Genomic DNA, 25,958 nt, shown 5'->3' on the forward strand with positions numbered 1-25,958 from the left:
GTTCCGGAACCAGGAGGTTATGCTGCAGCTGTACAAAGCTCTGGATGCGTCCACACATGGAGTATTGTGTACAGTTCTGGTCACTGCATTATAAGAAGGATGTGGAAGTTTTGGAAAGGGTGCAGAGATTTACTAGGACGTTGCCTGGTATGGAAAAAATGTCTTACAAGGAAAGGCTGAAGTCCTTGAGGTTATTCTCGTTAGAGAGAAGAAGGTTGAGAGGTGACTTCATTCAAAATAATCAGAGGGTTAGATAGGGTGGACAGGGAGAGCCTTTTTCCAAGTATGGGAACGGCAAACACGAGGGGACACAACTTTAAAGTGGGAGATAGGTATAAGAGGTAGTTTCTTTACTCCGAGAGTAGTAAGGGTGTGGAATGCTTTACCTGCAACAGTAGTAGATTTGCCGGTTTAAGTGCATTTAAGTCGTTATTGGACAGGCATATGGACTTACGTGGAATAGTGTCGGTGGGATGGGCTTCAGATTAGAATGACAGGGCGGCGCAACATCGAGGGCCGAAGGGCCTGTATTGTGCTGTAATGTTCTATGTTCAAATGTTCTATATTTGTTTATTGCTGCAATACTTTAGTTGCAAATACCGTTTTGAAAAAACAACTTTCAATCGTAAATTTTAAGAGTGTTTCCTGCCTGTTAAGTAACTGTATTTATAGCTTTTCACTCACTGTCAGTCCTGAAATGTTTTAAAGGCACACATCAAGCTCTAGCATTCCATTTCTTTTTGCTTATTGGACCTTTTTTTTAATGTTGTGGACATTTTTAATTAAGTTTGGTTTATGTATTGAATTGGCAAACTGTCTTTCCATTGCAAGGAAACAGGTTTGAATCTACTCCAGAATAATTAAGGTATAAGAGTGTCCTCCATCTAGCCTGAATTAATATTCTCAGTGAGACAATCCATTACACTAACTGATATTCAATCCAGGGAAGTAGAGATTTCTGAGCGTTAGACTTTAGAAGAAAGCTTTAATGCTGTGCCTAGCTCAGACTGGACTTAATCTATAATAAATACTGCTGGAGAAACTCAGCAGGAATGGCAACATTTTTGGGAAGAAAGCAGAGTTAATGTTTTGAGTCCTGTGACTCTTCATCAGAGCTCAGAACCACACAGAAGCAGAATTCCTTGTAAGAAAATAAGTCTTTGGAGCAGAAATAGGCTCTTTTGGGCATTTAAAGGCAGCTCGATCCATATATTCACCACCCTCTGAAAAGTCTGCCCCTCAGATCCCTTTTAAATCTTTCCCCTCTCACCTTAAACCTATGTGGTCTAGAAACCTTTAAATTTCTTCTTATTCATTCATGGGCATTGCTGACTGGCCTGCATTTAATGCCTCAAGTTGCCCTTGAGGAGGTGATGGTGAGCTGCCACCTTGAACCACTGCAATCCACCTGCTATTGGTGACCCACAATGCTGTTAAGGAAGGAATTCCAGTGGCATTGTGGATCAACACAAAACAGGTGAACTAGAGGGGTTCAAGAAGGTAGCTCACCACCACCTTCTAACAGGAATTTCGAACAAATTTCTAACTGAATTAGACAGGGTAAATGCAGAAAAAGATGTTCCCAAGGACCACTGAGTCCAAACCGAAGGCCACAGTTTGAGAATACTGAGTAGGCTGTTTAGGACTGAACCGAGGAGAAATGTCTTCACCCAGAGATGCTGAGCTTGAGGAATGCTCTGCTACACAAAGTTGTTGAAGTCGAAACATTGACAGTTTTTAAGAAGGAATGTAGATGGTTCTTAGAAATAAAGGAATCAAAGGGTGTCGAAGAAACTGGGGAAAAAGGCAATACATTGGATGATCATTCATGTTCACGTTGAATGGTGGAGCAGCTTCATGGAGGAGAATGGCCTCATCCCTTATTTTCTATTTTTCAATGTTTAAACTCTAATGGGCATAGATCTAAGCTGTTAGCCTTTCTTTGTAAGATAGTTATTGATCTTCATTGTATTAATTAGAGTTTAGAAGGTTGAGGGGAGATCTACTAGAAGCTAAAAGAATCTAATAGAGATCTAATAGAAACTTACAAGATAATGCATGGGTAGAAAGGGTGGACGCTGGCAAATTGTTTCTGTTAGATAGGGAGAATTAGGACCCGTGGGCGCAGCCTTAAAATTAGAAGGGTTCAATTTCGAATGAACATGAGGAGACATCTCTTCAGCCAGAGAGTGGTGGCCTGTGGAATTCATTGCCATGGAGCGCGGTGGAGGCTGGGGCATTAATTGTCTTCACGGCAGAGGTTGATAACTTCTTGATCTTGCAAGGAATTAGGGGTCACGGAGAGTGTGTAGGTAAGTGGAGTTGAAATGCCCCATTGACATGGCAGGGTGGACTTGATGGGCCAAATAGCCTTATTTCCACTCCTATGTCTTATGGTCTTATGACTATGAAGTTTTGGAGCCTGTCAAAATAATTTGGGAACAAGCTAACGAGGCAAAAGAAAGGGCATTAATTTAGATTTTTTTCAGAAGTGCCAGATCATGGGCAACAAGCTTTGTTATTAAGGTGGATGTGGACTAGCAAAAGTCCTTGGAGATGGGACTGTTGGGAATCATGGTGAGGCTTCTTGGACTGGATGAAAATGTCAGTGGATTTTTGCAGTTGGAAAAATAATCTCAAAATCATGTTTTGTTTTTGGCCGTGAGTTCATGAGAAGTCAAGATCATGTAACGTTAAAGCTGTATTTCTGTTCAGTGCACAGTTTATGAAACGACCAAGGGATGCAGCAGATGGAGAAAAAAGAAACATAAACAAATGTGTCTATGGCTTGAGTGATGTTTCCAGGATGTGGTATTTTCAATGCGATTCATTTTGCTGAAAATAGCTGATCCTGCAATGTCTTATTTGGAGTTAAAAAGAAACCTTTCATGCATTTTCTTTTTATGTAAAGTCATAGAGATGTACAGCAAGGAAACAGATTGTTCAGTCTAATTCATTCATGCTGACCAAATATCCAAAATTAATCTGGTCCTATTTGCCAGCATTTGGCTCATAACACTCCAAAACCCTCCTATATATACACCCATTGAGATGCCTTTCAAATATTGTAATATTACCAGCCTCCATCACCTTCTATGTAGCTCATTCAATACACACAACACTTGCTTGAAAATGTCACTTCTTTAGTCCCCTTTTAAATCTTTTCCCTCTCACCTTAAGCTTATGCCCTCTAGTTTTGGACTCCCCCACTCTTTGGAAAAGATCTTGACTATTCACTCTATCCATGCCTCTCATGACCTTGTGTAGGGTCATCCCTCAGCATCTGATGCTCCAGGGAAGATAGCCTCAGTGTATTCAGCCTCGCCCTACAGCTTAAATCCTCCAATTCTGGCAACATCCTTGTAAATCTTTTCTGAACCCTTTACAGCATCTTTCCTATAGCAGGGAGTCCAGAATTGAATGCAGTATTCTACTCTTGAACTCTCTGGTCTATGTTTTGGTAACAATTATTGAAACAAATTAATAAGCATACATGAAGTGCACCACTGACAGTTTCTATGCAACCATTAACTATAACAGGTTAGCTACTTTGGTTTTAAAAACAGAAGTAAAAGATGTAACCATATAATTTTAATAGAAATACACAGTAATGTTGTGTCTTATTATGAAGAATGTATAGTGCTGATTCAAACATTATAGGAAGGATTCCAGATTTGATTCTGCTGTGCAGATTTCAGACAATGATTTCTTTTGGGTGATACTGTGAAATTTAGTCAATATGTTATCAGTAAACTTAGTGTAGAATGTAAAATTGGAAATCTGGCATGCGGAGCAGTTTAAATTTTTTGCTTTAGCTATTAAGTGAATTAGATTTGGAATAACCTTAAATTAACAATCCTATTTCAGCAGGGCTTTAATAGTATTAGCTTGAAAGAAATATCTTGTATCAAATGGAGAGAGACCATTAGAAAAACCTGATTGGTTAATTGAACTGGTTGCATACTTGGTCAAGATCAGATTCCAAGTCTGGTCTGCTCTGATAGAGGATGTTTTGAATGTAAATAAATCATCACTTCAAATTTGTTTTTTTAATGTGTATGAAGTTCCCCTCCTTAGGTAATGACCCAATGAACATGAAACGAGTCAGTTTTAGCAATGCTTCAGACATTAATCCTCCTGGTGAGTGTTATAGTGCAACCGATTTCATATTTTTTTTTGCTGTGAAAATAGACGTCCTTTTACCTTTTAGAAGCTAAGGAAATAAAGAACATTTCTAAAGTACACTGGCTGTAGAAACACTTGATTCTTATTTGTCAAGCATTTCTTAAGTCAAATTCTATGCGAAGACCACACTAAAGCTAGTACAGTATACCTGTTGAATGTTATAAACCCAGAAGATATTTTGCCCGTTGAGTGTGATCTGCGCTTCAATGAAATCGTGATTAATATGATAACATTTGACTTCACTTTTCCTGCTTTTATTGGACTTCTTGATTCCATGACTGATTTAAGAATCTGTGTTAGCCTTGAATATACCTAATGACCATGTCGATACAATCCATAAAGTGCAAAAATGGCCAGGATAGGCCTTGCTAGTTGAAATAAATGCTTATGAGAAAGAAAATCTAAGTTAAATTAGTGCGTGCGAAGCATCGGCTATCTTTTTTTTTAGAAAGCATATATGTGAAGATAATGTTTGAAATAAAAATAGAAACTGTTGGAAAAGCTGGCTAGACTGGCAGCATCTGTGGGGAGAAATCAGAGTTAACATTTCACATCAAGTTTCCCCTTCAGAACTGATGACAGCTAGGAAAATGCTTATACATAGAAGGTCGAGTGGGGACGGGTTTAGGAATAAATGGCAGGTGGGAGTAGAGCCCAAACAGAACAAGAATAATTGGATGGACACAGGATTGGATAATGATCTGGCTAGGAAGGTGTATAGCTACAGGGACTGTTAGTGGCTAACAATATGTAATAGCCGACTATGTGATAACAAAGCCTGGTATGTAGTATTGGGGTGAGGACATGGGAGAGCTCAAGCCCAAAAGTTGTTGATATTGGAAGGCTGTAGGGTCCCCACCTGGAAAATGAAGTGCTGGTCTTCCGGCTTGTGCTGTGTTTCACTGGAGCACTGCAGCGAACCCGAGACAGAAATGTTGGCCAGGGAATAGGGTGGCGTGTTAAAGTGGCAGGCAATTGAAAGCTCAGGGTCTTTCTTTGCAAACTGAACATGTGTTCTGTGGAGCAGTCACCCAGTCTACACTTTGTTTCCAAAGTGTAGAAGAGACCACATTGTGAGCAGCAAATGCATTTGACCAATCTGTGTGACATGCATGTAAAGTGCTGTTTTACCTGGAAGGTGTGTTTGGGCCCTTGGATACTGAGGAGGGAGGAAGTAGATGGATAGGTGTTAAACCTTCTGCTGAGGTTGCAGCTGAAGTACCATGAGGCATTGGGAGGGTGTTGGTGGTGAAGGAAGAGTGGATGAGGATGGTCCCTGTGGAAGATGGACAAGGGAAGGGAGGGGAATATGTGTCTAGTATATAAATGTCTGCATACATATCAACATTTTCCGAGGTGCCATCAGCTCTGAGGAAGGGTCATTTGACCCAAAATGTTAACTCTGACTTTTCTTCACAGATGCTGCCAGACCTGCTAAGCTTTTCCAGCAATTTCTATTTTTGTCTCTGATTTAGAGCATCTGCAGTTCTTTTGGTTTTGATGAAGAAATCGTTTGTTGTTTGAACAGAGAGGTATCTTGGAATGTAATACTTTGAACAGAAGATTGAATTTTTAAAATTTTGATATTTTGAAATCTTATTGTACAAATTAATTCTAAATTCTATTGAAATAGAGAAGGGAATTGGTCTGTTGATTGTGTTTAATTAATGCCTAGATGTAGGGCATTAAAAGAGCATTTTCATTCATTTGAGCTCCTATTAATTAACAAAAACTAAAACTATTTATTAGTTAAGGTGTTTATAATGTTTAACTGTATATCTAAACTGAAATAACTGCACAGAGGTCGATATCCCGTCACCCTTTATTCACAAGTCCATAGTACACTGGCTGTGGCCAGCCAGCCAGGAGGCAATCCTGGAAGTGGGGAGATTCTGACTCTCCTGTTTTTTGTTTTTTCAGCTCTCAAAAGGAAACACTCGGGTGATCCAGTGACAAGCAGTGCCCTTCACATCAAAGGACAGTGCTGTGTGATCACTAATGTTTTTTTTTCTTTTTTTTTGTTTTGTTTTTACAGAACCTCTGACACTCCTGTTTATATATGTTTTTTTGAAGGGGAGACACTTCTGTTTATTTTTTTTAAATTAACCCCCACACTACTGCCTAACTCTGGTAGTGCTTATTTTTCCCCAGCATCCATGGTGTGTGTGTGCAGTTTTGAGACACAGAATCTCCTATTTATATCTGTCAGCCAGGGCTCCCTGATTGGGTTTGTTAACCTGGGCCAATCAAGGATCTCCATCAATAAAATTCACCTAGTTCTGATCACTACTCTTCTCACCCCAAAGTCCAAGCAATTAGGCCTGGTCTTTCTCATGTAGCTTCATCTGTGATATTTACGTCCCAGGTACAAATCTACAGATTTGTACTCTGACACAGGCAGCATGTGCCTGACTGTAGCCTGTCTCTCACGTCCGGAACATCTTGGGAGAGTTTCCTCCTCCTCTTCTGGTGGTAGCAATATCCATCTCAGACTGAGGTTTCCTCAACACTAGACAAAGAGGGAAAGCCTACAGTTTCTGATAGGCATTCTAGCTGTTGTGAGGAGCAAGGTATGTTTTGCTCCTACCCCGTTGGTAAGGTAACAGCTTTCAGGTGACCCATATGTTTGTTCATGACAGCAGAGATTCACACGGATGATTCCTGGAATGGTTGGTCTAACATACGAGGAACGGCTGAGGATCCTGGCATTGTATTCATTGGAGTTTAGAAGACTAAGGGGAGATTTAATAGAAACTTACAAGATAATACATGGCTTGGAAAGGGTGGACGCTAGGAAATTGTTTCCGTTAGGCGAGGAGACTAGAACCCGTGGACACAGCCTTAGAATTAGAGGGGGTAAATTCAGAACAGAAATGCGGAGACATTTCTTCAGCCAGAGAGTGATGGGTCTGTGGAATTCATTGCCACAGAGTGCAGTGGAGGTCAGGACGCTAAATGTCTTCAAGGCAGAGATTGATAAATTCTTGATGTCACAAGGAATTAAGGGCTACGGGGAGAAGGCTGGTAAGTGGAGTTGAAATGCCCATCTGCCATGATTGAATGGCGGAGTGGACTCGATAGGCCGAATGGCCTTACTTCCATTCCTCTGTCTTATTTGAGAAGGTTCCCCACAGTAGTCGATTGCATGGAGGCAAGGGCTTAAGGGTGATTTAGCAGGTTGGATCAGAAATTGGCTAACTGAAAGAAGACAGAAGGTGGTGGTTGATGGGAAATATTCATCCTGGGGTTCAGTTAATAGTGGTCTACCACAAGAATCTGACATATGGTGTGTTAGCTTTTATTGGTAGAGGGATTGAGTTTCAGAACCAGGAGGTCATGTTGCAACTGTACAAACCTCTGATGCGGCCACATTTGGAATATTGCATACAGTTCTGGTCACCACGTTATAAGAAGGATGTGGAAGCTTTGGAAAGGGTCCAGAGGAGATTTACTAGAATGTTGCCTGGTATGGAGGGAAGGTCTTCGGAGGAAAGGCTCAGGCTGTTTTCGTTAGAGAAAATTGAGACATATCACACAATCAGAGGGTTAGATAGGGTGAACAGTGAGAGCCTTTTTTCCTCAGATGGTGATGGCTAGCATGAGGGGATATAACTTTAAATTGAGGGGTGATAGATATAGGACAGATGTCAGAGGTAGTTACTTTACTCAGAGAATAGTAAGTGCGTAGAATGGACTGCCTGCAACAGTAGACTCGCCAACTTTAAGGGCATTTAAATGGACATTGGATAGGCATATGGATGAGAATGGAATAGTGTAGGTTAGATGGATTTCAGATTGATTTCACAGGTCAACACAACATCGAGGGCTGAAGGGCCTGTAATGCACTGTAATGTTCTTTGTTTTAAAATCTTGTCATTTTTTTCAATTATTAACTGGAAATTCAAATCTTTTTAAAAATGATTGGCAACTAGGAGATTGTAGCAATGCTCGAGTCTCCATACAATTGGAAAATTCACATGTTTAGAATTTACTTTGTTATGTATACTCTACTAATCAGAATTCAGTTTATCTAAGCCAGAGTAAAGGTCAAGTCTCAAGGTCGGCACGTCTGCAATGGATTTTGGTAAATTTAAAGCAATATACAGAACAGAGCACAAATAGTATTCTTGCCACTTGCACAACCTTTCAACTGTACCATGTCAATGTGTTGGTTTTGGGTGAATATTAGAATTAAAATCCTGACAACATTAATTACAAGCACAAATCTTTATTTTGGCATCTCTTAACTCTTCAAGTTTCTGGTGTTAACTGCCCTGGTTATGACTAAAAATCAATGACATCTGAATTTATAGGAGTAAAGGAGAAGGAGTAAGGCATTCAGCCCCTCGAGCCTGTTGTGCCATTTGCTGAAACCATGGCTGATCTTTGGTCTATACCCTTTTAATACATTGTGCTGAACAAGAAAAATCTAGCTCTGATTTAAAATCAACATCTGATCTAGCATCAACTGCTGTTTGTGGAAGAGATTTTCAAATATCTACCAACCTTTCTGTGTACAGCGTTTCCTCACATCTCTCCTGAATAAGTTGGCCCTAATATTTAGACTCTGCCTCCCTAGTTCGCATTCTAGAATGGCCAACTAGTGGAAATAGTTTATCTTTATTGTGTCCTTTCCTTTTGCTTAGTTGCGCATGGAATAATCCACTGTTGCCTATGGAGAACAAGATATTTGACTTTGATCACGTATTGTCTTGCTTTGATATCCATAGCATTGTGATTTTCCATAATTGAAGTTTATCGTTGTAAATGTTAAGACTCCTCTTTATTTTCTGATAACCACAATGTGACAGGGAAAGACAGATCATACAGACGTAGGAGTGCTCCAGCAAGAAATGTAATATTGCAAGCAGGCTAAGGGCCAGAAGGCTACCTGCCATCATCATGGACAGGAAACTGTAAAATTCCTCCTTTTGTAAATCATTTAAAGAAATGATAAGATGCCACATGCACTCTTTCTTTCTTTTTCCTTTGTTACTGTTTTGTGAAAGGAGAGATACACTGACATTGGAGGCAGTCCAGAGAAGGTTTGCTAAGATGACCCCAGGCGTGGAGGTATTTTCTTATGAGGGTAGGTTGAGCAGGTTGAGCTTATATTCATTGTGGTTGAGAAAAATGAGAGGAAACCTTATTGCATGAGATTCTTCAGGGACTTGACACCGTAAATGCAGGGAGCCATTTTCCTCTTTCAGAAATTCTAGGACCAGAAGGCATGTCAGAGTAAGAGGTCATCCATGAATGACCGATGAGGAGGAGTGGAGAGGCTGGGTCATTAAGTATATTTTTAATTCGCAAGGAAATTGAGGGTTGTGGTCAAGTAAGATACTGAAGTCGAGGATTATCAGATTAAGCAGCCATGATCTAATTGAATGGTAGAGAAGTCTCAATGGACAGAATAGCCTACTTCTAGAACAAGACCAATGAACAGTACAGCATAGGAGCAGGCCCTTCAGCCCTCCAAGCTGATGCTGACCTGTACCTACGTCTTATGATCTTGGCCAAACCTGATGTTAAAATAGAATTGAAGGCTCTTTTTTTCATAAATAGCAATAAATGGTTGTGATTATAGACATATGGCTGGGACTTAACGATTTAAGGATATTTGATATTTTGGAATGAGAGGGTAATAGATTAAATGACCCAAACTCCATTGCTCATTGGGGAAGAGAACTTAAAGACTAGTGTTGCTGTGAGAGAATTCATTCTATCTCATTTTTGTCTTAGTTATTGTATCCCCAAGTTCTAAATATCCCCCACGAAGAGAAACATGTTCTAAGCGTCAACCCTGTCAAGGCCCCACAGAATGCTGGTTTCAGTTAGATCATCTCCCATCCTTTGAAACTCCAATAAGTATAGGCTCAATCAGTTCACACTTTCCTGGGAAGACAAGTCAGGTTCATTCCAGCAGTCCAGTCAACATTCTGTAATCTGTCTCCAGAACAAGTGTGTTGCTGCTTAAGTCAAGTGACTAAAATTGCACATGGGGTTTTACCAATATCATGTATGGTAGTAGTGAAACTTCCCAAATGTTATCGTCATAGTCATAGAGTTATTCAGCATAGAAACAGGCCCTTTGGGCCACAATGTCTATGCGAAAACAACAAACACAAAATTACGCTAATCCAGTTTGCCTGTACTTGATCCATAGCCTACTATTTGCTGACTTTTAAAGTACTTATTCAAATGCTGCTTGTATACTTGTTTACTATTTATTATTATCTTATGTTTGACGTGTTCATTTGGGCAGCTTCTGTTCAAAACTCTTGCTTCTCTCTTTCCCTTTTCGTTCTTTCACTGCGTTTGGTATGCTTTCCTTTATTGGTCAGAGTATTGACTACAGGCATTGGAAGGTCATGTTGCAGTTGTGCAGGGCATTGGTTCAGCCAATTTTGGAATATTGCATGCAATTCTGGTCTCCTTCCTATTGATGGACATTGTGAACCTTGAAAGAGTTCTGAAAAGATTTACAAGGATGTTGCCAGGGTTGGAGGATTTGAGGTATAGGGAGAGGTTGAATAGGTTGGGGCTGTTTTCTCTGGAGCATCGGAGGCTGAGGGGTGATCTTATAGAGGTTTATAAAATCATGAGGGACATGGATAGGGTAAATAGACAAAGTTTTTTCCCTGGGGTAAAGGAGTCCAGAACTAAAGGGCATAGGTTTAGGGTGAGAGGGGAAATACATAAAAGGGACCTAAGGGGCAATTTTTTCACGCAGAAAAAATTTTTCATGTTTGTGAAATGATCTGCCAGAGGAAGTGATGGAGGCTGGTACGATTGCAACATTTAAAAGGCATCTGGATGAGTATATGAATAGAAAGGGTTTGGAGAAATAGCGGCCAGGTGCTGGCAGGTGGGATGAGATGAGGGCAGGATATCTGCTCGGTATAGACTAGTCAAACCGAAGGGTCTGTTTCCGTGCTGTACATCTCTATGACTCCATAATACTTGACTTTCAGTATGTGGGTTCGCCATTCAATTGCCAGTGAAAGCAGCGTTTCAGTATTTATTTGTAGTAAACTTATGCATAACATTTTTTTGGATATTCTGTAATCAACCTGTTCAGAAACCTTTTTTCACAACTCTGGAGCAGATGGGATTTCAACCCAGGTCTTTTGGCTTATAGGTGGGGACATTATCACCGCACCACAAGTGTCTTTAGCACAATTCTTTTAATGCCATTCTGACACTCCACTTCACTGTTACTCTAATATCGCTGTGAATGCTCGGGCACTGAGCAAGTTTGGGGAGGAGTCAGACAAATTTTTAATTAGTAATGGGTTAAAGGGTTCTGGACAGTGGGCAGACAAGTTGAATTGAGGTCAAAATAAGATCATCCATGATCATACCAGATGGCAGGGCAAGTCAAGGGGCTGAATTTCCTACCGCTGCTTCAAGTTCTGATGTTCCTATCCCACACTTGACTCATTTGCCTGTCTCCCCAAGTAACTTCATCCCCAATCTTCATCTATTCCTGATTACTGGTACTCCTTTCCCAGGCCACAATCCCTTATACTCAATACCTGTTAACCCTCTTTGAGCCCAGTAATTTTTAGCCCCAGTTCTTTCCATCGTTCCTCTGCTACCCCTTCCCTAGTCCAAAATCTATGAACCAATCAAGTACGTTACCTACCATTTTGGGGAATTGGCTTATTGTATGGTAGGAAAGGTGACATTACTAAACTGTGGGCAATTGCCAGGTTTGTAATGGGGCAAAATGGTGATGTGGCAAATAATTGTATCCAGAGTTTTCCCAGCAGTGCCCATCAAATTAAAGCTCTACAACTGATGACTACTCATCAATTTCTGTAGTCAGCATTTATATATAACAAGGTGCTATAGATAAGTAATTTTCACACGTTGCACACCATTTTTAAAACATGTTCTTAAACAGGAGACCAGAAAATAAAGCTTAACAAAAAGACCAAAAATGCTTGCGCACTCTAATTTTGAATATATTTTCTTTTTGCCAACAAACTTGCATAAATGTTCACGTACACAGGCAAATATGTGAATGAGTATTGAGTTCACGTACCCAATCGTGATCTCTATTGCTCATTTTGCTCGTCAAAATTGCATTAACCAAGTTAAGATTCCCACTTAGCTAAGTGAGGAATTTGTATTGAACCATCCCAGTAAAGATCAATACCTTGTCGGCTCTAATATGAATTGAGAATTGTTAGATTTCGATTCATTAGTTTGTGGCAGCAAATGTAGCAATTAGGCAGGACACCTGCTGATTGTTGCCTTCTGTTTTGATATAATATTTTGTGGAAGATTTAGTATTATTAGATTTCATTTGCAATGTGATTTGCAACAGTTTTAATTGATTTTTGACAAGTGAAAATGTTAGACTAATTAGGTTTTTCAAATGTCTTATTAAATAGGTTCATTTCAACCATCAAATGAGCTAATGCTGAAGTTCTACAGTTACTACAAGCAAGCAACCTTGGGGCCCTGCAACACAACCCGACCTGGCTTCTGGGACCTTATTGGCAAATACAAATGGTGATCACAATTGCAATATAGTTTACTGATTGTGTACAATTGTCTAGCTGTACTCGCAGATACATGGGAACATCACCCCCTGCAAGTTTCTCTTCAAGGCATGCACCATCTTGACTTGGAAATAAAGCATCATCCCTTCACTGTTTCTGGGTAAAAATTCTGGAACTATCTCCTTTATACTCCAAAAACTATGGTGTTCGTGAAAGCAGTTTACCACCATTTTCTTGGGCAATAAATGCTGGTGTAGTCAGTGAAGCTCACATCCCTTTGAATGAATAGGAGTAAAAAGGGGAGAGTTGAGTGGATAGGTCCACATGGAGCTCAGAGAGAGAGAGAGATGAAACTAGTAGATAAACAAGGAGAGGAGAAAGTGAGGACTGCAAATGCTGGAGATCAGAGCTGAAAATGTGTTGCTGGAAAAGCGAAGGTCAGGCAGCATCCAAGGAGCAGAAGAATCGATGTTTCGGGCATGAACCCTGACAAAGGGCTCATGCCTGAAACGTAGATTCTCCTGCTCCTTGGATGCTGCCTGACCTGCTGCACTTTTCCAGCAGTGATAAACAAGGAGATTATGGATAACAGGCCAGTTGAAAAGAAATGCTGAATATGGAGTGATAATAAGAGTGAAGAGTGAGAAAATGGGTGAGATATACTAAATCAATCCTTATAATGTGATAGATAATGAGCCTAGGAATACATGAGAATGGATAACTTATAGCTGTGTCTCCAATTGTCTCCACATCCCTCCTAACTTCAGCTTTAGCATAACATAATTTCCTAGCAAATAATCATTCTAATAAAGAGCCACCAGGCTTAAAACAACAACTCTGCTTTCTTGCCACAGATGCTGCCAGACCTGCTGAGTTTCTCCATTAATCTCTGTTTTTGTTTCAGATTTCCAGCATCCACAGTTCTTTTGTTTTATTTTAGTGACATAACGTTTAATATGAGAACCAGGCCATTCAGGCAGTGATATCAGGTTGCAATTCTTCACAAAGGAAAAGAGAAATCTTTCCTGAATACAAATTGTTGAGGCTAAGTCAATTGAAAACTTAAGAACATAATAATCTCAGTTTAAAAGCAAAAGATTGGTATATGAAGTTTGGTACAGATTAATAATGATTTAATTCAATAGTAGAGCAGACTTGAGGGAATGAATGGTCTACATCTTTTATTATTCTTTATCATGAATTGTTACATAAGAAACATGCATCTTTTTATAAATTATTTCTGATTGCTGCTTCTACTACATTTGCAATCACTGCACTTGAATACTGCTATGGACAGTTGCTGAATTGTAGTTAAGTTGATCATATCCTTTAATTCATTGCTTCTTTCTCAAGATCATAGATTGTGCTTTTCAAATCCCCTATAAGTTCCTAATATAAATATTTAATTTAAATTTTATATTGGTTAACTTTATTAATTTGACCACATATGTTTTGTGGGTCTCTGCTAGTACAAAAATAAACTGCTGCATTTATTTGGCATGTTTTGAGACCAAATCCAGCTGGCAGTTTATTTTAACTTCAGCTATTATGATTCATTTTCAGTATATGCCATTATTGCAGCTCCTAGTATAAATATTAATGTGCAATGTACTTTATGGTATTAGTCCTGTAGTATATTATAGTATAGTATGCTTTTAAGCACTGAAACTCAACTTCTCAGAAAATATTCCATCTTGAAATGTTATAATATCAATGTTAAATATATTAAGTGAAATCTATTTACTTTCAAAATATTTCTCTGCTGTTTGATTCTTCTTGATATTTTTTAGACTCTGTCAGTGGACATTAGTTAAGATACACATAATAGTAACTATGGAATCATAAATGTTTAAGCAGGAATAGGTTAGAGGTTCTGCCAATACCTGTTTTGCCGTTCAATAAATTCATGGCGGATCTGATTCTGACTGTAACCACTTTTCTGTGTGTTCCTGTTGAACAAACATCTGCCTGATTCAGTTGTGAATGAATTAACTGACTCAGCCTCCCACTGCAGTAGAAACATCGAGCAGAAATAATTTACGAAAAGATGCATGTTTCTTATGTAACAATTCATGATAAAGAATAATAAAAGATGTAGACCATTCATTCCTTCAAGTCTGCTCTGTTATTGGTTATGCTAGAGGCTATTAAGGAAGAAAAATCCCCAGGACCGGATGGGATCTATCCCAGGTTGCTGAGGGAGGCGAGAGAGGAAATAGCTGGGGTCCTGTCAGATATCTTTGTGGCATCCTTAAATACAGATGAGGTGCCAGAGAAGTGGAGGGTAGCTTATGTTGTCCCCCTGTACAAGAAGGATAATAGGGATATTCCGGGTAACTACAGACCAGTGAGCCTGACGTCGGTGGCGAGGGTACTAAGAGATAAGCTCATTCTTTTCTAAATATAAATAGATCCTATCAGTGATAGGCAACATGGTTTTGTTCAGGGGAGATCGTGCCTTACCAACTTAATAGAGTTGTTCGAGGAAGTGACCAAGGTGTTAGATGAAGGAAGGGCTGTTGATGTCATATACATGGACGTTAGTAAGGAGCTTGATAAGGTTCCTCATTGTAGACTAATGGAAAAAGTGAAGTCACATGGTGTGCAGGGTGTTCTAGCTAGGTGAATAAAGAACTGGTTGAGCAACCGGTGACAGAGAGTAGTAGTTGAAGGGGGATACAAGCGGCAAGTACTTCACACAGAGGGTGGTATACGTTTGGAACGGATTGCCAGCAGAGGTGGTAGAGACAGGCATGGTAATTCACTTAAGATGCATCTGGACAGATGCACGAGAAGGTGGGGAGCAGAGGGGTACAGATGCTTAGGAATTGACCAACAGGTTTAGACAGTACGTTTGAATCGGCTCGGGCCTGAAGGGCCTGTTCCTGGGCTGTAAGTTTTCTTTGTTCTTTGTACTCTCTCGAGAAGAGAATTCTTCTTACAGAAAACTTCTCCATGTCTGTTTCAAGTGGGAGTCCTCTCATTTTTAAAGAGTGCGCCCAGCTCTAAATTCCCTTTTGAAAGGAGAACTCTTCCAGCATGACTGTGTCAATAATTATAGCTACAACTTGCAGGTTTAGGTTTTATTCTTGGTTTTGAATTTTCTTTTTGTTTTCAGGTTGATTTGCACTTGGTATTATGTGAGAAAGGTTAATTATATATTACATTTTTGGAATTTTGATTTAGCGTAGAGGTAAATGAGTATCTAGTCCGGGAACTTCGGATCCAGCGACAGCAGGGAGGGTTGGATCTGGCAGGGAGTGTGGAGGCATGGAGGGGGTTTATCATTTCGGGTCAGCGGTCATTATCCTTTTGGCTTGTGGGTGCTAAGTCATAGGTTCATTTTAAGAGTTAGACAGCAGTAGGCTATGAATTTAACAGTCTGATTTTTCCTGAGAAACTGTTTTACTTAATTTCATTGGAGCCACCCAAAGACTCTTAATTAAATGGAGATTTTCAGAGGGTTTCAGGCACAGCGGAACTACCAAGTGGAAAGTTCAATTTTCTGGGCAATTATTTTCCTGTGTGCTGCAATTGGGATTCTACAGGGTCCACGTGCGCATCTCCTCTGTGTGCTGAAATAATGACTGTCTGACCAGCAAAAAATCTGGTTCTATGATTTCAGCTCAACTCGACTGGAGTGCTGACAAGAGTATTGCATTTTTAAAGGTGTAGTTCCTTGAGATGAAATGTTAAAACTATTCTCTATGAATGATTGAGCAATATATCTCAAAATGGATATTGTTTCGAATCTCTCCATTATACAGTTGTAGATTCTTAGTTTGTGTGAATTGGTTAATAAATAAAAGGGAGTAAAATTCAAAAGCAGCTCCTTGACTCTAAAATGCATTCAGATATTTCCTGAAGATATAAGGTGTTCTGTGTAAATGCAATTATTCCTTAAGTCTAGCCCAATTCTGTCTTGCTATAATGACTATCTTTTATATGCATTTGGTACTGGTTGGTAGGTAGTAATCAAGTGAGGTAGGTCAGATTTTTTTTCCTTTTCCCTAGTTCAGGGATTTTAAAGATTTTTTTTAATGGAATGCTGGTAGGTAGATCAACACTTGTTGCCTCTCCCTAATTTCCCTTAAACAGAGTGACCTGTTAGGCCACTTCCAGAATACAGTAAAAAGTTAATCACACCAATGTGCATCTGGAATATGTCAGCCAAATTGGGTAAGGACAGCCGATTTTCTTCCTTAAAGGACGTTAGTGATCCACATGGGCTTTTATGACAACTGATAGTAATTTCATGGTACCCATTGTTTAAATTAGCTTTCAACTCCAGATTTTAGTAATTGAAATTAAGCTATATTATATCGTCAGAGCATTAGTTTGAGCTTCTGAAATTACAAGTCCAGTAACTTTATCACTACATCACCATTTTCAGCTGTTCCATTCCTCCATTTTAAAAAAAAGTCGAAGTCAGATCAAAGTTATTTGCTTATAATTCCATATTCGGTGTTCAGTATTATTTGAAACTTGGCAGAATCTCAAACAGTCCATGTCCGCATGCCATTGGACTAGCATTACAATTGGGCTTTTATTGATATCAAGCAAGTAAATTGGTATCAAACAAGTAACGAGTAATAAATTCTTCAAAAAAGAGCGAATCTAATCCACTTCTCTTCACATTAAATGCCTTACCATCATTGAATCTCCTCCTGTGAACATCCTAGGAGTTAAAATTGATCAGAAATGGAACTGGATGGGCATAAGCATACTGTGATATCAATGGCAAGAGGCTAGGAAATCTGCAGTAACTCACCTCCTGTCCACATTCTACAAAATACCTGTCAGAAGTGTGATTGAAGAAGCTTGACATAATCCCAGACACAACACAGTCTGCTTGATAGCACGTTACTCTTCATCTTCAACGTTCACTCCCTCCCATGAGCTGTACAATCTTTGAAAGCAACTTACCAAGGTTTTTTCAAAAGTACCTTCCAAAGCCATGACCTTTAGTACTCAGAAGACTAGGTAACTGATGCATGAGAACATGCTCGGACTACAAGTTCCTGTCAAAACTGCAAGTTATCTGGCATTCCACTATTCCTTCGTTGAGTCAATACAGGTATCTGGAACTTCCTTTCTTATTGACACCGTGGGTGTACTTAGACAAAATGGACCACAGTTGTTGAAGAAGTCAGATCTCCACCACCTTTATTGAGGGTAGTTAAGGATGGACAGCAAATGCTAACTTCAAGAGTGACTCTCAAAGCTGAAGAACAATATGCAAGTTACAACTGTCAGAAGAATGAGGCCTTTATCCAACCACCTGAACTGAATTTACTTGATCACCAACAATCTGTCCCTGGTCCACATTGATGCTACAGTCAAGAAAGCACAACAACGCCTCTATGTCTTCAAAGGCTCAGAAAATTTGGCATGTCCACAATGATACTTTCCAATGTTTATAGATGCACCATGTAAAGCATTCTGTCTAGATACATCATGGCTTGGCATGGCAACTGCTGTGCCCAGGACTGTAAGAAACTACAGAGAGTTGTAAACGCAGCCCAGTTCATCTCACAAGCCAACCTTCCATTCATTGACTCCTTCTGTACTCCTCACTGCCTTAGGAAGACAGCCAGCATAATTAAAGACCACACCCACCCCGTTTATAATATCTTCCAACCTCTTCTGTTGTGCAGAAAATACAAAAGCTTAAATACACGCATGAACAGATTCAAGAACCGCTTCTTCTTCGCTGTTGTTAGACTAAGAATGGACTTTTCAATTTTAAATTTAATGTTGATCTCACTCTATGTGCACCTTCTCTGCAAACATAACACTGTATTCTTCACACTGTTCTGTTACCCTAATGCACTTTGTATGGTATGATCTGCCTGAACTGCATGCAAAACAAAACTTTTCACTGTGCCTAGGTACATGTGACAATAATAAATCAAATCAATAAATATTAATCAAAGAAGTTAAAGGACAGTATTGTAGCTCACAATACTACTGAGTCTGGTTTGAAGCATTGATTGAAGTTACAAAAACAGAAAATGTCCAGTAGATCTGGCAGTATCCATGACAAAAGAAAATATTGACATTCCCGATGTGACTTCTCATTGTTTCTACTTTCCAGATATTTTGGAGCATAGTAAGCTCTTCTCTAATCTAACTACACCATTCAACCTATTTTAAACATGTAAACTCCTCTTCCTGTTATCCTTCTCAGTATGCCAACACTCCGGCACTTATATATGTACTGTCGTTTATCCATTGTAAAATTGTTTTTTAAACTAAAATTAATTAAAAATCGATTTTTTAAAAAAAATCACAGCTGAATTTGGCATAGAGATCTTGATGGATTTTTAACACTTGCAAGTTGCCCTCCGTCGGGGTTACATAGATCACAATTTTGAAATTCATATATTTTGAATTGCTTCTTATGAAATAAATCATCCTTTATCTTCAAATCAGTACTAATCTACCTTTGTCAATCATAAATATCAGCTTTAATGTTCGACCAATGTTGGCTGGAGAATGTGGTAAAGGGATTTTTTTCCTCATAATGGGCATGAAATGCTCCTGACTGACAAATGCATTTTCCTTTATGCATAGTATTGTGATGTAGACGTTGCATTTCTCTGAGGAAACACAATGGTTGCTGAGGTTAACCTTCACTAAATTTTCAGTGATAACTGTTTTTTGTTTGACTAAATTTTTTAATGCTGTGTTCATTTATTGTTTGTATAATGTTCCTGATTTCTTTTTGTTTAGATTTTAGTAGCAGCAAGCAGATGCTGGGGAAAAAAGATGAATAATTGTTTTGTCTTTGGTCCTTGACTGTTATCTAAGAGAGCTGAAATAAATCCGTTCACTGTTCAGTAATTACTAGGTTTAGTACTTCAACAAATGTGTTTGCCATGTATGAAGTAACATTGGCTTTACTCCCTGTCCAACCTTTAATATTGCAGCTAATGACTAGTCTTTCCCTTTGTTAAAACTGTCTTACTTTTAATGGGAAATATGAAATTAAAACCTGTGAAAGTTTCTCCCACATTAAAAGTTCACCATATTCAGAAGCTCGCTATGAAATATGGCACTTTGAGATTTCCAACTATTGCTTAAGCAGAAAAAATTGCAGTAGCTCTTGTGTGCCAAAGTAATATGTTAAAGGGGAAAATTGCAGTTTCATAAACTGGTCAAGACCAGCAGAATATTAACTTTTCAAAATTAATGACTAAACTATAAGTAGCATGAATGTTTTAAGATTTTGGGTTATTTTTTGTTTGAATTTAGAGGAACATTGTATGCCCATGGCAGCTTAAAAAAAAATCTTGGAGATATTTTCCTGTTCAGACATGTTTATGTTATTTTATGGAAAGATGTTAAATGGGGATTAAATGTTTCCTCTTTGAGATGCTTTGAGAGTGGTAAACAATCTTCAGCTTTTGCAGATCTTCACAGCAGTGAAAGAGACTTACTAGCATTTGTGCAGTGTTTTTCACAACCTCAGGCTGTCAAAGTGCTTCATTGCCAAGATTTGCTAATTCATCATCTTTGGTTTCAAGGTTTGCACTTCCATCTGTTAAGGCAGAAGGCTATATTTTTAAAATCCACTCCAGTGATTTGAATACATAATCCAGGCTGTCACTTTTTGTGTGGAGTTCTGGCAAGTGCAGTATTGTTAGGTCTGTTTTTGGACTGTGGCCTCTGTTGTTTCATTTGGAATGAAAGATGCCACAGCAGATTACAATACTGACAAAGACATTCATTGAATGTCCTTGGCAATATTTATTTCTTATCCAGCATTACTAAGCTAGATTTATCTAGTCAGCTCTCACTTGTTTGTGGGACCTTGTGCGCAGCATTATCTGGTTTATTGGCTGTACTTAAATTTCTTCGTTGATCATGAGGTGGTTCTTGGATATCCTGAATTTATGAGAAGTTGCTTGGATGGAAGTGAGTCTTTATCAATTTTCCTTCCTTGCTTGATTCACACAGTGGGGAAACTGCATGAGGGTCACATCATACCTAAGTTGAGAGTGTGGCGCTGGAAAAGCACAGCCTGTCAGGTAGCATCAGAGGAACAGGAGAATCAAGAAAGAGTCAACTTCCATCCAAGCAGCTTCTCTCATAAATTCAGGATATCCAAAAACTACGTGATCAACCAAGTAGTTTAAGTATAGTCAATATGCCAGATAATGTGCCGCACAAGGTCCCACAAACAAGTGAAACCTGACCAGATAAATCTAGCTTCGTAATGTTGGGTGAGAAATAAACATTGCCAAGGGAATTTGGTGAGTGTCTTCATCAGTATTATACTTTGCTATGGGATCTTCCATTCCAAAAGGAAACAGTAGAGGCTATAGTCCAAAAACAAACAAACCTAACAATACGGCTCTTGTCAGAACTCCACAAGGAAAGTGACAGCCTGGATTATGTACTCAAATCACTGGAGAGGAATTTAGAAATATGGCCTTCTGCCTTAACCGATCTAAATGCAAACCTTGAAACCAAAAATTATGCATAAGCCCTTCAATCCTTCAGGGACACAGGATGCCAACTTGTGGATTGCTTCAGGGAACATCTCTGGGACACCCGCATCAACCAATCCCACCACCCCCTGGCTGAACACTTCAACTCCCCCTCTCACTCGCTCCGCAAAGGATATGCTGGTCCTGGGCCACCTCCATCACCAAACTCTTAACACCCGACGCCTGGAGGAAGAACGCCTCATATTCCTGCACCCACACGGAATCAATGTAGATTTCAGGAGTTTCCTCATTTCCCCTTCCCCCCACATTATCCCAGTCCCAAGCTTCCAACTTGGCATAGCCTTCTTGACCTATCTGTCACCTTTCCCATCTATCTGCTCCACCCTCCTCTCTGACCTATCACCTTCTCCCCCACCTTCATCCACTTATCACATTCAGTTATCTCCCCCCTCCAACCTCACCCCTCTTCCATTTACCTCTGTCCTCCACCCCACAAGCCTCACCCCTGATGAAGGGCTCATGCCCGAAACGTCGATTCTCCTGCTCCTCCGATGCTGCCTGACCTGCTGTGCCTTTCCAGCACCACATTTCCGACTGATCTCCAGCATCTGCAGTCCTCACTTCCTCCTCACCTCAGATGGTAGAGACCTGCTGGATCACATGGCTCTTTTTCTACTGTATTTTAATTGCATAGTTTCATGAGCCAGTATCACCGATCTTTTAGATCTTTAACGTTGCTCTATATTAATTGTGTTATAAAGACACAGCTTATATTTGGTTAGAATCATGTAAGAACTCTGAAAATTGTTGTATTGAGTTAGGCAATGATAAAGTCTTAAATCCAAATGAATAAATTTGTTTCATTATAGATAATAGTTCAATGATTAGTAAATTAGGAATTTAAATTCATTTGGCTTTTTTGTTGGATAAAATAAAAACAGAAGGATGAGCTCCATTATTCAAGAAGTTTGTGCTGATCCAATCTTGACCTTAGCTTTACTTTTCTGCCTGTGCTCCAGAGACATTCTCTCCATAGATCAGAAATAGGCTGGCTTTGGCCTTTAATGTATTCAGTGACTCGGCCTCCAAAGCTCCCTGAATAAAGAATTTGTAAGATTTATCACCCTCTGAGAAAATAAATTCCTTCTACTCTCTGAAATAGTGACACTTTTTTTATTTTGAAAATTTGCCTTGTAGTTGCAGATTCCTTCGTGAGAAAAAAAGCATCTTTTCAATTTCTTCCCTGTCAAGACCTTCAGAATATTATCTCTTTTGTAGCTATGGGTATGTTTGCTGAGTTGGGAAGTTGATCTGAAACTGTTTTGTCCTCAGTCTAGGTGACATCTTCAGTGCCTTGGAGCTTCCTGTGAAGCGCTACTGGTCTGTTTTCTGTAATTTATTTGGTTCAGTTCCTGTGACTTCTGGTTGTTCGTTGTAGTGGTTGGTATATTGAGTCTAGGCCTATGTGCTTTTTGATGCAGTGCGTGGGGGAGTGCCATGTTTCTAGAAATTCTCTAGCTGTTCTTTATTTAGCTTGTCCTATGATCGTTGTGTTATCCCAGTCGAATTATGTCTTTTAGTAAAATTAACTGTCTTTCATCTGTACCATAAAGGTGATAGGCCCAAATTGCTCAGTCTTTCATTATAAGACAATCTCTTGATTCCAGAAATCAACCTGGTATAAACTTTCTCTAAACTGCCTCTGGTGTGGAGATATTTGTGTCATTGAGAGTAAAAGTTGGAGGAAGAGGAAAGAGCAGAAAATTTCATTTGTCAAGTTGGGCATTTCCTTTAAATTTAAGTTGTCTATTTGAAATTTGCTGGATGTGGTTTAATATGATTGGAGCTTGAAAATTGGTTTGCATTTTGTCATAACTCATTAAAAGAAATGCCTTCCTGTGTTTATAATAGGGATGCTTGGAATTCCCTGGGAGACATGTCAAAAGAAGAAGCTATGATTGCCTATGTTGAGGAAATGAAAAAGGTAGGATGAATTATTGCACAGATTTTTGAAGCTCAGCTGCTAATTGTGAATAAACCACAAATGTAATTATACACTTTCAGGGATCCATGTAAATGTTGATGTATCCCAGAATGTGTCTATTATTCCAAGAAAATGATTGTTATAATTGTGAAAGCTGCTTTTAATTTTTGGGATAAAGGGAACAATGTGTGAATAAGTAAAGAAACTAATGACTTTTTGGTACTTGGATTCCAATGTGGTGTGAATTCATATAAATTATTTCGCGTTGATCTTTAGCAGGGAATATGAAGTGCCAGAGACATAAGGCAAGCCAAAATCACATGGAATAAATTACTCCGTGGAATACAAGTTTACAAACCGAGAAAGCTTGTAGGCCAAACGGGAATGAGGGAGGGAGCCAGAAGGATGGATAGACAGTAGTGGGAAGGAAGGACCCAGACAGAGAGAGACAAGAGACAGACAAGCAGGGAGACAGCCAGATGAATGGGAATGTGGGAGCTACACAGATGGGCAGGGAAGAGGAAGGTGGAGTTGGATTCTGATATTAAAGGAAGAGGTGCCATAAATTGGAAAACTGCCAATTCCAGTTTTGTTTAGGGTAGAGATACGAAACACAAATTCTAAACTTATAATCCAAATATTTATTTTTAGGAAAGCAAGACTAGGGATGCTGAGGTGAGGTAAGAGTCAATAAAAAGGAAAAACATACTTGACTTCGTCCTCACTGATGTTTGTCACAGATACATTTGCCCACAAGATGCTGTGGGCCGTCAACAGTAGGAGAATGGTACTTCAATACAATCTCCAACCTCATTGCTTGGCAAATCCCCCACACTACTATTACCATCAAGCTAGGAATTCAAATCTGATTCAATGAAGAGAGAGGAGGACATGCCAAGAGCAGCATTGGCCATACCTAAAAAATTAGCAGTCCAGCTGTTGAAACTACAAAGCATGACAACTTGTATGATAAATGACAAAAGTAGCAAGTGATAGAGCTAACAGCTTCCCAACCAGTAGATCTGTTCTAAACTTTGGAGTCCTGCTGCATCCACTTGTGAATGGTGATGGACAATTGTAAAACTCACTGGAGGAGAAAACTCCACAAATAGCTCTGTGCTAATGATGGGAGAGCTCAACATATCCATACAAAAGAGAATTCTGAAGCATTGTCAGCAGTTTTCAGCTGGAATTGTCAAGTGAATGATCCATCTCAGACTCCTACAGAATCCGCAGCATGCCAATCTTTCGTCAATTTGATGCACTCCATAGGATATCAAGAAATGGCTGAAGGCACTGGATACTGCAAAGGCTGTGGGCCTTGGCAACATTCTAGCAATAGTATTAAAGATATGTGCTTCAGAACTTGCTGTGCATGTGTCCAACCTATTCTAGTATTGCTATGACACTAGAATCTATTTGACAATGTGGAAGCATGTCCAGGTCTGATGGACAAATCCAACCCAGCCCCATAATACTTGTCCATCAGCTGATCATCAGTAAAATCATGGAAGGGCTTTTCAACAGTGCTGTCAAGCAGTATCTGCTTGGCAATAACTGTCACTGAGCTTGGATTCTGCCAGGGCTACTCTGATCTTGACATCATTATAGCCTTGTTTCAAAAATGAACAGAAGAATTGAATTCTGGAAGTGAGGTGAGAGTGACAGTCCTTTAACATCAAGTCTGCATTTGACTGACAATGACATCAAGGAGCCCGAGCAAACTGGAATCAGTGGGAAAGTTCTCTAAGTTCATGCGTAGCACAAAGGAAAATGTTTATGCTTGTTCAAGGTCAGTAATTGGGGCTCCAGAACATCTCTGCAGTTCCCGAGCACAGGTTCCAAAGCCCAACCATTTAATTTGCTTCATATGTCAGAAATGGAATGTTTATTGGACAGTTTCTAAAATCACTGGCAATTCCTCAGATAGTGATGTAGTCCTTGTCCATACACAGCAAGATGTTGGTGATGGAGTGGGTAACAGGTAGAACTTGAACCCAGCCTTCCAGATCCCGGGTAGAGACACTACAGCTGAGCACACAAGGGTTGAGAATTCAAATTTTGCATTGACTGACAAGATTTGAACCACGGTCCCCAGAATATTAGCTGGGTTTCTGCATTAATCGTCTAACAATAATACCATTATTGTCCATCACTGCCCCCTCTGACCTATCACCTTTTTCCTCACCTTCATCCACCTAGCGTTCTCCTAGCAACCCCCCCCAGTCCACGTATCACTTTCCCAGGTACTTTCTCCCCCGCCTCCCCCGTATTTATCTCTCCGCCCCAATCCACAAGCCTCCTTCCCGATGAAGGGCTTATGCCCAAAACATTGATTCTCCTGCTCCTCGGATGCTGCCTGATGTGCTGTGCTTTGCCACACTCAACTCTGATCTCCAGCATCTGTAGTTGTCCCTTTCTCCTAACGTAATATCACCTGACTATCACCTCTCTATAATAATATCCTATTATACTCCATTTTGAAGTGTTTTGCTCTGTTGTGCTTTCTTTTATTTTAAAATGCTCTGAATTAGATTTTGTTTATTAGCACAGTATTTACAGATGGAATTGCATCTATTATATTTGAATGAAGAAAAAGCCCTAGTAGCTTCCTACACTGCCTTTATTTTCATCTCATTTGGAAAGTGCTGACTGGAGAAAGTCGGCATGTTGAAAAGGAGTGTGTATGTCGTGTTTGAGCTTGAAACGTAGAGCTCTGTGCCCATTTTCTGATTATCATATTGCTATGTATGTAAAGGTGGTACTGTACCAGAAATATCATCATTTACAAAATTTGCTTCCAAATTTGATGGAAGGCTG

General features: G+C 39.5%; 1 protein-coding gene across 8 annotated transcripts in view; it reads left to right on the forward strand.

The window, feature by feature from the left end:
- acbd5a (acyl-CoA binding domain containing 5a) overlaps window positions 1–25,958 on the forward strand; it is an 84,353-nt gene that overhangs the window by 8,542 nt on the left and 49,853 nt on the right. For 5 of the 8 annotated variants that reach the window (XM_060825031.1, XM_060825029.1, XM_060825027.1 and 2 more), the window contains exons 2-3: window positions 12,588–12,708; window positions 23,066–23,138. The exons of 1 other annotated variant lie outside the window; for it this stretch is intronic. In XM_060825031.1, the coding sequence (XP_060681014.1) occupies window positions 12,614–12,708; window positions 23,066–23,138 (168 nt within the window). In that variant the 5' untranslated portion in view covers window positions 12,588–12,613. The remainder of the gene's footprint in view (window positions 1–12,587; window positions 12,709–23,065; window positions 23,139–25,958) is intronic. 2 more of the 8 variants (XM_060825034.1, XM_060825035.1) reach the window with 1 other exon arrangement.

The sequence above is a fragment of the Hemiscyllium ocellatum genome, chromosome 5 (assembly GCF_020745735.1).
Source record: "Hemiscyllium ocellatum isolate sHemOce1 chromosome 5, sHemOce1.pat.X.cur, whole genome shotgun sequence".
NCBI lineage: Eukaryota > Metazoa > Chordata > Chondrichthyes > Orectolobiformes > Hemiscylliidae > Hemiscyllium > Hemiscyllium ocellatum.